Source organism: Neodiprion lecontei, chromosome 1 (genome assembly GCF_021901455.1).
Source record: "Neodiprion lecontei isolate iyNeoLeco1 chromosome 1, iyNeoLeco1.1, whole genome shotgun sequence".
NCBI classification, from domain to species: Eukaryota; Metazoa; Arthropoda; class Insecta; order Hymenoptera; family Diprionidae; genus Neodiprion; species Neodiprion lecontei.
In genome coordinates this window covers 32317875-32332257 of record NC_060260.1, presented here as the reverse complement: position 1 = coordinate 32332257, position 14383 = coordinate 32317875, and the positions used below count along the sequence as shown (strand labels likewise).

Below are 14383 nucleotides of genomic sequence, written 5' to 3'. Positions count from 1 at the left end.
ACCTGCAGCAGGTGAACTTCTCGAATATCGTTACACGCGACAATCTATTCCACGCAGTCCGCTGCACCTGTATAATGAAAGACGTCCGTGATATGCCGCGGCTTTAAGAAAGGATAAACGATGGTGATTGCAAATTTGTCGTGACTCGTGGGGAGGAGATTGTACAGAGCAATTATCGTGAAAAACTGCGAAAATCCCTGCTGTAAGCTGCGTTTCTCAAATATATTTTTACAAAGGGTGGAATTTTCTAATGATCTAGTAGTCATCCTAGAAAATAGATGAAATGAATGTGGCTGCTGCGTGAGTAAATGTTATTCTAAAAACAGTTCTGTTTCAGACTTTGAACTGTAAACACGCATTGCTATCAGAGCAGTTTTTCTTATCTTTCAATTTCGCTGCCCGTGTCTCTTCACCTCGTAAGCTCACAAACGTGTTCTTTTTATTCCGCAACGCCTAGTTCGTTACAACAAACACTGCGGGCTCGCAATTCGAACGCGCATGAAAATGCAAACCCACATGCTTGCACAGGAAGGAAACGCCTCGCTCTCATGCATCGCCCCATGTGTTTTAGGTGTATACGTATTACATACACACGTATAATGGTATCTCCGAGGCGAGATGCAGCGTACCCACAAAAAGAGGTGCGGGCCTCGGTTGAAAATGAGTAGAACCCCCGTGGTCAACGAGCGCGTGCCTTGGGGCATCGGATCCCCGCCGTTGGAGAAGGGGAAGGTGAAAAAAGGCGAGGTTCAAAGGGCTGCAGAAGTCTCTTACATTGTTAGGACGCGCTCACGCGAGATCCGCCAATTTCTCTCTTCGTCCTCCGCTTCTTGTCACTCATCCTCGTCCTCTTCGACCCCCTCGACGAATATTCGTTTTACGACTCACGAAACATTCGCCGATAGTATTGCGGTGCATCCGTTTTCGTCCGTTGTTCGAAACTGTCGGTTTTTTCACCGATCTTCCGCATCTTACAAGCGTTCCTCGTTTATTCTTCCGTAATCGACATCGTTTTACACTGTTCTGCATCCACGTGCGAAGAATCCATTGAAGCTACCGGAACTTAGCCGTTCTCAAATGAGACTTTTTGATTTTTTATTGTTGACAAAATCAATTTGTCGATGCATTTTCAAGGAAATTTTTTCGAAGGGCTAGACTCTAGGCGTAGTTTCTTTTTTTACGACTTTTCGGGCCAAAAAACTTTTCTTCTCATAATCGATTTACAGCCACCTTTTCCGTCTAATTGGCTCCTCAGAAATTTAAAAAATATAACCAGGAAATCGTAAAATCAACCGCTAAGAAAATCTGACGAGATGTCTTCGTTTTTCGTCTGTATCTTTTAAACCATTCATCGCAACGATTCGATATTATTCTAAACGAGCCCAGCATTAACAATGCCGGAATCCTCGTAAATCGTAAATTACAAGGCAACCATTTTTTTCTGTTTTATTTTTCAATCACAACAATTGGAACGTCATTTTGCAATCTGCACTGAATCATTTTACCGCATGCAGTCCTGATTTCGCGATCGGGACGGAATCTTCCGGATTTCCTGTCAAACTTTTCGTAAGAAGGAACTGAAGTTCTTTTGATTTACCTGTAAAACAATCGGAATAATTTTTTTGATCGTGCTGACACAAGTTTTGGCGGGTGATATAATATTGATTCTGAAATTTACTCCCCTTGACGCAATTTTGGTTCTCAATGCCACAAATTTTTTTCAGTGCGATTTCAAATACCGCTTCGCGCCTTGCACGGTTGACTCGTGGGTCTATATATGTATATATGTATACATACCGGTTGTACAAAACGTTTTGAAAATTGATCATATAACCGTAACCGATCTCTTTAACGATTCATTTTACCAATTGGCAAGTGGTCGGGCGTATAGATAACGACAGACAACTGACAATCACTGTCTTCGTCCGGTTGAATTATGGTCCCGTAATCTTCGGACTCTGGGTGGGTTCTGCAGCGTGGCTGCTAATACGAGAGAATCTCCGGTCCTACGTGTGGGTGCATTCAAGAATTTATCGTGCCGCCGTGCAGTTGTAAAAACGAAAATATCCAGATTATACCTGGCCCATGGAATCGGTTATTATTTCGGAAGGATCAGCCTTGCCGTGTCACACCTCGAAACCACGAAAGAGTCTTTCTGCGAATCGAGTGAATTGATTTGTTGCATTCTTGTCACAGGAAGTTATTAAAGAAGTAAACTTTTTACAATGTTATTAATATCCGATGTGTGGATTTTCAATAGAAGCGCCTCGTCAAGTTACTTATGCCAATATTGCAATACACCGCGGAACGTGTTTCATCGGTCTAATAATCATTAGCATAAACGATATGGTACTTGAATGGGATTAAAATGTTCACTTCTATCGCACAAGCCTATTAACATTTGTATCTCGTCGGTACGATCGTCTCATTATAATACCTACAAACAACTCAACAGACAGACGGTGTGTGCACAGTCTCTAGAATAATTGATAACTTCATCATACGGACAGAAGTATTATAATATGAATACATCGCTACGTCTTCTTCGTCGTCACTCGATTCTAGCATCGATATTTGACAGGAAAAAATCAAGCATCACTTTTGCCCGAGGCAAAATCTCACCATCACAATTATATACATCGAAGTTCGGAACTCCGTAGGACGGTAAATACGAAAGTGGTTTTTACGAGGGAACATTTCACTCAAATGATCAGTTGAAAGTCAGTCTTACAATCTCAGTCGCGCTGAAAAATATTCCGAGATCTATGAGGTTTTGGTACCGTGAACCGTAACGAAACAATGGTTTGTTTTACTATATAATTTGTTTATTTGTCGCAACGAGAGAATATTGTATCGTGTATACAGTAGACCGTATTTTATTTTTATTTTTTGTTCAAGCCACCTTTAAACATTTAAAATGATACGCGAGTGATTTCGAAGCGAATAAACCTCGCGTGGGGAAATTCATCTCGAGGGGGAAAATCGAGGATGGCGCATTCCCATTGTGAGGTTCGGAGGGAGGAGAAGTCGAAATCGTTCCAAGTCCCGCCTTGTTGTGATATGCTAATTGTAATACGGGGAGGTTCGATGATACGTCGGCAGAGGGCAGCAGGTGGCAGAAGAGAGAGGAACCGGGGTTGCCTAGGCGAGCGTTTCACGGTGACACAGCGAGGAGCGAGAGGCGACATCGGCGAAGCGGTCGAGCGGCGCACCGTCCGTGGGAAAGCGTCCCGTGGAGCCGGTTGGCTGCTCGGTCGGTATTGCCGGACGCGAAACTCCCCCGCAATAACGGAGCGATAACTAATCAAGAGCGAAGGCACTAATTTAACGCCGAAAAAGGGGAATTACCGCCCGGGGCCCCCGGGGCCCCCGGGGGTGGCCTCCTGGCGCCGCTCGCTCCCGGGTTAACCACGAATTATCGGTGTTTAAAACCCACGACGAACGAAGGAACGAACGAACTCGCGTCTCGGTTTCCATCTCGACTCTGCTCCGCGGTCCCTCCGAGTTTAAACTATACTACTAACTAATAGCAGGTCTAGAATGTGTCTACAATGTGAACAGAGCCAGCAGACGTTTACCTAATTGCTGACCACAAAAAACCGCGCGCCGCCTTAACCACAGGCCATGAGCCGCGGGCCCGCAATCGCTTCGGGGCCCTACACTCCCGGGGCCTCGTGTGCCCCTCAACCCGCCCGACTCGGCTCTCTTGCAGACGTGTTGGAACGTTTCTCCTGTCGTTATGCACGCCCAATTGTACCTACGTACGCAAACGTGGGTTCGATTTTAACGAATCGCGGATTATCCTAATTCGACGATGCGATTTATCGCGTCCATCCGGATATGCCGATCGATTTACGCGTTTCTGGTGCATGTAGGTATAATAATAAAGCCTCGACGCGTCGCGCTCGTACATAAGACGGAATCTCGTTTTGTCCCACGGGCGATGCGATGTGCGCCGAGATTTGAGATTTTAACCCTGCGATGCAATGATACCCGCTATTATCATTAGGGAGCGGAGAGCTAGTCTTTGGCAATTGGCCCCATGGGAGTTAACCGCAACCGCGAGCCAACCGAAGAATGTGAACCCATTATACAATAATCCCGGCGTAACATCAATCTGCAATATAATTGGTTATCCGTTCGTTCGTACCTGAGCGAGAGTTACCACTTCAAAATATCGCCAACATTTGTAACCGGATAATTAGGGCCCTTTCTCACACACGTTAATCGCCCCCGGCTTCTTTATCGGAAACCACGTAATATGTATAATATTGTGTGTATGTATGTATGCAGGAGATACTTTGCTAAACCCGTAGACGCCAAGTATACGGTGCTCGTACCTAATACACCTACATGTATATACCTATAATATCGTTGTTTAATGCATACGCAGGCCTAAACGTGATAATATTTTATTTTGGCGCACGTTATTGGTGTACGAGCAGCTTGCTTTATAGGTAAAGCTGTGGGAACAGACCGCGGAATAGTTTCCAACGACTGATGATATCAACTAGCTCTTATTTTGTGATTAAAATTCGCAGAACACCCTGATTAATTAACAATCTCATCAGTCGTCGGTAGTTCCTTGATGTGGTTTCATTACCTCTTGAAACAGTCACATTCTCACTATGTTTCTACAAGTTGTCTGATATAATTCGATTGAAATGGCTGATTCAGAAAGGGAGGGTACGAAATCGCCAATTACATAGTAAGCAAGAAAATTTGACAAACACATCACGTTTTTCCCAAGGTACGGAGAGTCGCATTCCGTATTCCTGACGAGAGGATATAAATCGCCTGTCTAACTATCGTCGGGGTAATGCGCTCGTCGCAAATGAAAAATAAATAACCTCGAGTGCAAGTTCGGCGGCTGCGGTAGTAAAAAATGCAAGCTTTCACGAGACGGAGTCGGTTGATTAAATAATTAATTAGCGTGATGTCGGGGGTGACTCCCGGCGGCCGGTATCCCCGGGTAATCGCTCGACTTTCCCCGGGGGAACGATCGAGCTACGGGAGAGGAAGTCATGTCAAGTCGGGTGCGCTCGATGCGGCATTGAGCCTGGGAGGAATAGAGGCTCCGGGCTCCTACGGGGGTGGAGGAGGGGGGGGGGGGAGCGGTGGGTTTGTTTTAGGGGCGGACAGAAATCTGACGTGGATTGGCGCCGCCACTTCGTTTCCCGAGGATTCGGGGGGTTCCTCTCGAGCGCATGCTTCTGCGGGCTGATGGCCACGAACTCCTGGAATTCGACCTCCTCGTCGGCGTTGGACGCGGAGTCGAGGTCGCCGCGGCCCGGTGACCCTTAGATAAAACGCACGCCCTAATAAGAGGGTAGGACCGCATAGAGCATCGATGCCACGACGCTTTCCCCCCGCTCCCCGAAACCTCCTCGATGCGCCTTTCCTGTGCACTCTCCTCTGTGGTTAACGCTCGGGGATAAGGTTGAGGTGGGCCGAGGATCGACCAAGGGCCACGCCGAAAGGGTTCACGACATTCCACAAACGGCGAACCACAATCGCATCGGTGAAAGGGGCGGGAGAACCGAGTTGCTGGTATCGATGCGGCTCGCCAATAATCGGTTATACTATTTATTTACTTTCCCAGGTGGCACACTTGTCGAAATTTTGACTAATGTTTGACCAATAGAAGCCGACGCTGTGTCGGCAGATGATCAGTTTCGCTTAGAGTTGGCAGAAAGTCGGTAAGAGGGTGACAATACGCCTGAGATGTGGTAGGTAAAGACTGAAGTCAATAAGTCAAAAGTCGAAGCTGGGTTAACCGAACGTCTTTAGAAATGTCGAGATCAAAACAACGCCGAAGCAATAATTGGGTATCGTATAGAATTTGCCAAGCAGTGAATGTAACAGGATTAAAATATTCACGCTGCATTTTGAATCGCTACAGAATAGTTAAAACTCTACATAGTAAATACGTTCGATTTCACTTTACAATGGCTTATTCCATTCGGAAGACTTTTATCGACAAATTTATTGAAATAGTTTCTTTATATTACGTTGGCAGCGTTAAATATTTGATCTTACAACGTATTTGAGCGATATTGATTACGAACAACAAATTACTGTGTTGAATTGACTGCTGGAAATAATCCGTTTAGTGGATTTGTAAAAAATAGTCTTCCGAGTTAGGTGAGCTACCGTCGCGCCGAATGAAATCGAGCCAATCTACCAAATACTCTATTGATAAAGATTTTGAAGCGATTTGAAATTAAGCATTGATTTCGAATATAATAATTTAATACTCAATGCATACGGCTATTTCGTAATAAAATAAATGACAACCGACGGTCGAATTTTAGCTAATCTTAACAACAAAGCAATTTTCGATGTAGCGCTCAAGCTAAGCGAAACGAATATTGAAGATCTGTATCATAGCAGCTCAAAATTAAATTCGTATTTATAGTTTGGTATTTGGCGAAACTCTCATGACTTGAATAAATTAATCTATTCATGAGTTTCTTTTCGATGAATTGTCGTTCAAAGACGTTCGATTTGCCTTTCACTACCTCGCGCAATGCGATTCTCCGACTATACACGTACTTTGTTGTACCGTAAAACTTGCAGTAGACTCGTACGGGAGAATCGCATCGCTCGGTCAGGATGAAAAAGATCCTAAAATATGTACAGCAAAGTGCTCCGTCAGCGTAAATTGAGCATTCACAATTGAAACACTGTAGTAATTAGCTAACCAAAGCGCAGAATCGAACTAATTGGTTACTAAATTTCAGCTCGAATAAGTTTAACGTGCAAGCTGCGGTGCAGAACTGCATTGGGTTTTAATTTAATCGCACGTGTAATACAACCCACACACAAATGATACGGTAGGTGTGACACACTGATATCCAGCGAAGATTTATAATGATTTCAGCCAACACGTCTCAAGGTTTGTACACCGATCATATAAATGCCAAGGTGGGATGCTGACGTCGTAGCCCGAGCTTCTAGCCGAGGATGACTTTAATTGATCGTTCGCTCGAGTACGCTTCCTGGCTTTCGACCGCAATTAGCCGAGAGACCGGTCATTCCGTATTTTTTTGAGCAGCATTTTTCCTTTTCTAATACCTCGCCCTTTTTTCGTCCTAAAATACGCAACCTCTTTCCGCGGCGCATTGTTCTCCATTCGTGGCTCATTAATCCATATTTCACACTCGTCAGCGGGTAGAATGCCGGCGCATTATGACCTGGTCGTTGCCCCAGGGCTGGTATGTGCCCCCGGAGAACACGCACGCGGCGACCCCGCGTCATCGTCCGAGGAACCCGACGACGATCCATCGGCTCCGTGTGAAACTGACGAATTTTTCACCTGGCGAAATGAGCGAACGCCGGCCCATGCCTGCGGATGGATTGTCATTTTGCATTTCAACGGAATTTCCACGAATATATTTTCACCCATCTTCCGTACAGAAGATTACCGAATGCGGGGGTCCACGGAGAAATATCTACCCTCACCTGCGGTCCTTTGTTTTTTTTCATATACACCGTAAAAGGCAAGGAGATAAGGAGGCGACCTCTCCTCCTTCGCACCGTAATTAATGTGCGGCCAAACCGTGCGCACTGATCTACCCTTATTACGCATACCTCCTTTATTCCTTCTCACTCGAAGAAGTAATCTCCAGCCCAGGCCTGTTTAAATTATCCCGCCGCAGCGTATGCGTGCATAAAATATGCGAATGATCCGATCCGATCCGATCCAGCGTTGATACAGCTACATTACGTACACTGTATATGTATACAGCGTGTTTTAACTTTCTCCCTCTCTCCTAGTTATTTAGATTTTATTTTCGCGAAATGCACTCAACCGAGTCCCTCGATTTATTCCGGGCCCACTTTCAGGGCCTCAGACTGTCCTCGCTCCCGCGCGCTGATTTAGGAAGCGATTACCTCGGCCTTCCCAATCCCGAAGGGAGTCATCAGCGGAGGGCCTATATACCAGGAACCGAGTCGTGCTGATTATTGTAATTAAACCGTTCCTCGAGGCTTCATGGAAGCGGGAACCCGAAGGAGGCGATACCGGCAGACTCGGCTACCTGGTGCCCAGCGGGGGATCTAGGCCCCCGAAATAGGTATCCTTTCCGTTTGGAAAATAAACTATACGAACGCTTCTTGCGTTCCAATTAACCCTCCGGCTATATTGGCAAAAGTATACGGGACGGGCCTCTCGAGTCGTGGATACCGACACCCCGTCGTCAGTGTCAATAAATTCACGCAATTTACGCGAATTTCATTTAATTCTATCCAAATCGCTTGACAACCATGAATAATAATCAAGGAGCGTATTTAGCGCTAATACTTACCGCCAAGAGCGATCAGCCGACTTTCTAATAGCGGTTGGAAAACTTGAGGATGCAAGAATTGTACAAGTTAATCGAGTTGAGGTAATATCGGATTATGGATAGGTATGCAAATTTATAGATGCCGAACTCTTTGAACCATTTTGGAGCGTTCGATTTGTTTTCTTCATTTTTATTTATTTATTGATTTTTCTTTGCATTTTTCTATAACTAGTCAAATGAGAGTAAAAAAAAAAAAAAAAATAAATTGTTACAATATCGTTCCAATTACCGTACACATATGTCTCGAAATAATACGCAACTTTTTTCACCGACGATTGAACAGGGGACGGCCTCAAGTCGTTGTATAATGATCATTAACTTGGGCTGTTTTGAAACTTGCAGTGCCCATCGGTTGAATGCCAATCCAGTTGGATGATCGTTTATCGTTCAAGTCTGTCCGATAGAATATATTGCACAAAAGTCAGTAACTGTTTATAATCGTCATAAAACGTGAAGACATTTGTTCTCGGGATGAAGGATATGACGCACGTTGTAGAATAGAAAGCTAATTATTACACTGGTAGACAGTAATTGCAATTGCAAGAGAATGACGAATAATATATAGGTATGTATAAGGTGTAAGGTACAGACAATAAGGATTATACCTGGGAATAATAAATTATTGGAGCTTCGTCATTCTCTACGTATACATTATTTGCCGTAGTACTAGACAATTGCTGTGAAATATATCTTGCCTCAAATCGATCATAAAAGTGAAACATTAATTATGAAATATTTTTCACGAGCTACGGAAATTATTTGCGAAATGAGCAGATGATTCTCGTAGATTTTTACCCATAGCCAGCGGCGAACATAAACTTCGTTAAACAACGATCACTGGTCAAATATATATCTCGATCGATATGCCGTCCGAATAAGACGCGTGATTAGCTTCCGCCTTGATTACTAATTACACAATTCACCTAATCCCTTTCTCTTTCGTTGCCTTTATTAGGTATTTACATAAGATACCTACCGTAGGATAAATAATTGAAAGTAGAGGTACGTGAAATTCTCTATGCTAATGTTTCCAAAGCGGTTTTAAACCAATTGTACGATCCGTGTTTCTTACTTTCTAGTCTGCTGAACGGGGATTAACCATAAGAACTAACTATTCCATCCGTATAACCACCGAACGGATCGCGACCGTATTTATTTCTAGCAGGACTAGAAATAACAGGAACGGTTTCGAGAAAGCTTCGGTTTGCTCAACAATGAAAGCAGAGTGCCGCGCAGCCGATGTTTGTTCGCTTTATTCATTACTCGGGGTTCTTTTATTGTCGGAGTAAGGGTATTAATTAAAGTCAAACAGCGCAAACTGCCCTACAAACAGGTTAACGGCGGGCCATTGTGACCGGCGATACAATAGCCGAAGCTGTACATATCCTAGGAACCGTAGCGAGCCATAGACAGGCTTAGCCGGCGTTAAGAATGTCCGCTGTGTGCACGCTGCAAGTGAGATACCTATAAACGACCGAATTTCTCGGCATGCCGCACCTACGTCAAACCCATTGAACGTCCTTCCCCGCCTTCGAGATGCGCGGGGATGCATCCTGTCCGTGAATGAACACGTTTACATACGTATCCACCTTGGGCCCAGTCAGTCCGCCGCGCTGCATCTCGAGCAGCGGTTACGGGAACAAAATAATGTGGGAAGAAAGATAGCGGATAACGGTACCTGCACTACCTTTTAACGGTAATATATCGAACTTCATGCTCGAATAATTTTTTTTTTTTTTTATTCTTTTCACTTCGTTACTTTTTTCCTTGGAGGGAAAGAACAAGAAAATACGTTCGATAGTCATTCCCCTATCTTCTATTTTCATCCCGAAAGATTAGACCACGAGAATACACGCGTTGGAATCGAATTACAATACAGGATACCGTGGTGGTGTACCTTCGGAGAGAATGGTTGAGTGGAAAACGTAAGAACTTGTGAATGAAGATTATTTAAACGAGAGTATATTATGTACAGGAAAAAGGATGAACAAAATTTTTATTGATTTAATTTCCGTCTATTTCTAGCAATAACAACAAATCTTTATTACAGTCGACTAGGGCGATGTTTTGGTATTCAAGTATATCTATAGGATGGTAACATTAAACTTGTTCCTTTTTTTGTTTTTTTTAATACATAATGCCTATACAATGCAGCAAACGTATCGCACCATAGATTCGGTGACGCAGGTTCGAGAGCCGCACAGAAACTACAGTTGCACATACGCTTTTGTGCACGTATATATCATATATATACATATATCTATATATTTAAGTACTTATAAACTTATAGTTACTATATATATACATGTATACACGTGTGTGTCTGTGTGTGTATACGTATTTGTATATATACATAAAGGCACACGCGCATACATATATATTGCCATATAATATAACACTGAGATAAGGGGTGGGTGAGGAAACAGGTATTAAGGACGATTTATAACTATACGCGGGATAAGGTCTATACTCCCGGGCCGCGTCCATCTTAAATTAGTATGGTAAAAGTTGGAGGGACAGATGACACGACGCAGTGGTGCACGCCAAGGTGAAACGCGCTGGGACTTATGTAGAGATCGGGCGTGCGGGTGGTCCGGGCCCCGAACGGCCCCTCGACTCACCCGTCGCAGTTTGGTACCCGAGAAGACGCGATATTCCGAGGTACATAGGTACGTGCTTCGTACATGCGTACACGCATACACACGTACATATATTCACGCATATACCAACCGGGACGACAAACCCGAGGCGAAGGGACACCGATGAATGTAAGTACGTTGGGCCGCGGGCAACTATTTCCAGGATATATGGTAGTGAGGCCCAACGCCGTATAAGAGAACTTGACTGACTTACCGACTGACTTATACCGGCAACAGCTTGTACGGGGTGCGACTCATTTTTCACCCCGTGAAACGATATCTCTCTTTTCTTTCTATTGCATTTCCCCCTCCCCATCGCTGTTCTCCTCGCGCGAGATTCATATGTTATATCCTTTTGCATAACGTTAAACTGTGCAACGCGTGTAACGTATATTTCACACCTTCTCAAAATGGGTGTGTGTTGTTGTGTTTTTTTTTTTTTTGTTTTTAGTTTTAGACACTTCGCCAAAGACAAACGATACGATAAAGGTCAGTTTTCTATGTATATACAATTTGCGGAAAACCAAAGAAAGAAAAAGAAATATGAAAAAGAAAAAAATGGGAAAATAACACACACCGAAAATGAGAAGGAATGAAAAAAAAAGTTTGCTTTTACGCATTTACTCGAGTCTCCCTCGGTCTGATTTTTATTTTTTCTTCGTAGCTTCACCGGCATCCATCGTTGTCGTTGTTTTTCTTTCGCCCTCATCTCCCTCTATTTCTATCTCACTTTGTACTACACAACAACGTGGTCCCTTGATGTACACGGTATAACATTATGCGAGGCGGTACCACAATATTTTGCCTCATTAACGTCTACGAAAAAGGTACAAACATGGAATTACCCGGTATACTTGCTAAATGATATATACCCGAACATTGTTTACGAAATCGTTGAGTGCCAAAATTTCAAAACGATCTGTTATTAAATCGGCTATATACGAACTATGTATATTAATACGTATGAGAAAAAGGAAAAAAAAAGAAACAATAAATAAAAGAACTGGATTTGAACTCCGGAAGACGGTATAAAAAAATGTGCCAATTTGTAAACCGTTTTATGAAGCTCGTCCCTTGATTCGTTGCACAAAAACAATGCGAGTTGGAGAAAAAAAAAAATTATAAAAAATGTTGAAAAATAGAAACACGGACCTGACTGCAGCTAAAATAGCACACGGGTAAATCAATGTCGAAGTATATACGTATGTAATATATATATACATATATATATATATGTGTATCCTATATCAGACTTAACAGTAAAACTAAACGTACATAATGATTAGTTAATACTGTGATAGGGAACTTTGCGTGTCCTGTAAAGGACCTAGCGTCTCATGATATCCTCTATACTGAATCCTAGCTTTGGCCTAGTCGGCGACGCCGACGTCGACGTCGTCTGGTTGACCTCAAGACCGTTCGTGATCCTCTCGCGTTGAGTGGCGTGCCTGATGACCGGCGCGGTTGCATTTACAGGAAGAACTGGGACGGTTTGGGGCTCGACTCTGAGGTCCTGAGGGACGTCCGTGTGAGTGAGCAGGTGGGTCTTCAGATTGCTCCTCTGGTTAAAGCTGCGAGAGCATACGGGACACTTGTGGGGCGATTCTTCCATGTGAAGGATTTTGTGAACGGCGAGGGTCCTGCTCTGGCAGAATCCCTTTCCGCACTCGCCGCACTTGAACGGCTTCTCCTTGCTGTGGATGTACCTGCGTTTAGAAAATTTTGGGAAAAAGAAGAAAAAAAAAATAAGTACACTACGAAGAATGTTCAACGATTAAAAATGATCGCGGCTTATGGGTTGGTTACACGCCGTGTCGTTAAATCGATCGGCATCGATACAACGCGCACTCTTACGTTTCGGTACGTTTCACGTGCGTTATATCGTTATTACGTGTACGTTGAAAATGAAACGAGATCGGGTGTCATGGGACTCGAACGCTGGCAGCGTGCTCGGCTGTAGTTATAAGGCTCTTTTAGGGTATCGACGATCGATTTTACGACAGTTTTGATCACGCTCTTCTAACACCGTCAACGCAGGATTATACACGCTTATCGATTTTAATTATTGAAGCCTCGGTACTCGCGAACTGCTCTCACGTATCGTACAGATACGAACACTCGCGTACCTATAGCTACGTCAAACCTCGATCATAGACAAAAAAACAAATAATCGTCGCGATCACGCCTGGCAAGCAAAAAAGGAAAAGTAACCCGCCGTTTCGTCAACGCGACTTCACGAAGATACGCGTGTGAAATGCGAAACATAAAATACCTACCGATGATCTCGGAGATGATCCTGCCTCCTGAACGCTTTCCCGCAAATATCACAGCTGTAGGGACGTTCGTCGGTGTGAGTCCTCTCGTGTATCAGTAGGTTGTAGCTCTTGGTGAATTGTCTGTTGCAAAATTTGCAGATGAATTGTTTCTTGGGCCGCTGTCCGGGCGATCTTCGTGTCATGAAGGACGCCGGGGGCGGAACCGGAAGTCCCGGATGCCTCGCGTGGCCCGACGACTGCACGTGCGGATTCGGATGCTGATGGGGATGCGGGTGAGAATGCGCGTAGGGATGGGGGTGTGGGTGCGAAACCGGCTGGGGGCAGCATCCCCTGGCTGCGAGGAGGGCGGCACCCCTGAGCCAGTGGTCGAGGAAGGCCGCGTGGTACCCGGAAGGCTGCTGCGGGTGCTGGTGGAACTGCTGAGGCGAGCGGAACCACTGCGGCGGCGAGCCCCGGTGGTGATCGACCCCCCCCGAAGACGGGGGCGTGTGGGGTGGCGTTAGCGGCTCCATCTTGGTGTCCGTCAGCTCCATCGGCTGGCGGGACGCGGTCGCAGGAGTGAACGGATTATCCTGACTCTCGTCGCCTCACTGTTAGACACTCTTTCGATATCTCTTTTTTTTTCCCGTTCTTCTTCGAAAATATCCCGACGATCCCGCGAGAAGGGGGTCGCGAAACGTGAAAAACACACTCTGCGCAGAACCTCGGCTGTCACGTCAGATTTTATTCTATAGATCGTCGCTGAAAAATACCAACACGCAGTCCCGACCTTCTGTAACTACACGCGTGCCACGCTCGAGACTTGGAGCGATACTGAGTCGGTGGTTCGGGGATAGCCGGGTACCTCACTGTCTCCGGTAGGCGGGCCTCCCGGTTGGGAAGTCATACTCCCGTTGGCGCACGGCTTCCACAGGGGCGGGGCTTCCGGCCGACGATCGGGGACGCCGCGACGCTACCCCTGACGGTATTAACGTCCATCCGACGCGAAAGACGTCACAGATACACGCTCGTCGTCGATACGCTCTCCCGACGATACTCGCTGGTCCAGAGGTCGTCGGACGCCTATATATACCTATCGTATGTAAAACCAACATGGCGACCCGCCGGGAACGTCCTGCGT

At 45.1% G+C, this 14383-nt stretch overlaps 1 protein-coding gene across 1 annotated transcript; it reads right to left on the bottom strand.

The window, feature by feature from the left end:
- Positions 1 to 11354: 11354 nt before the first annotated feature.
- On the bottom strand, positions 11355 to 14288 carry LOC107218582 (protein odd-skipped). The gene is made up of 2 exons (XM_015656501.2): positions 13264 to 14288; positions 11355 to 12693 (listed from the first exon to the last, which is right to left on the bottom strand). Exons 1-2 carry the CDS (start codon positions 13794 to 13796, stop codon positions 12315 to 12317), a joined length of 912 nt encoding a protein of 303 aa, XP_015511987.1. The 5' UTR covers positions 13797 to 14288; the 3' UTR covers positions 11355 to 12314.
- Positions 14289 to 14383: the final 95 nt, after the last annotated feature.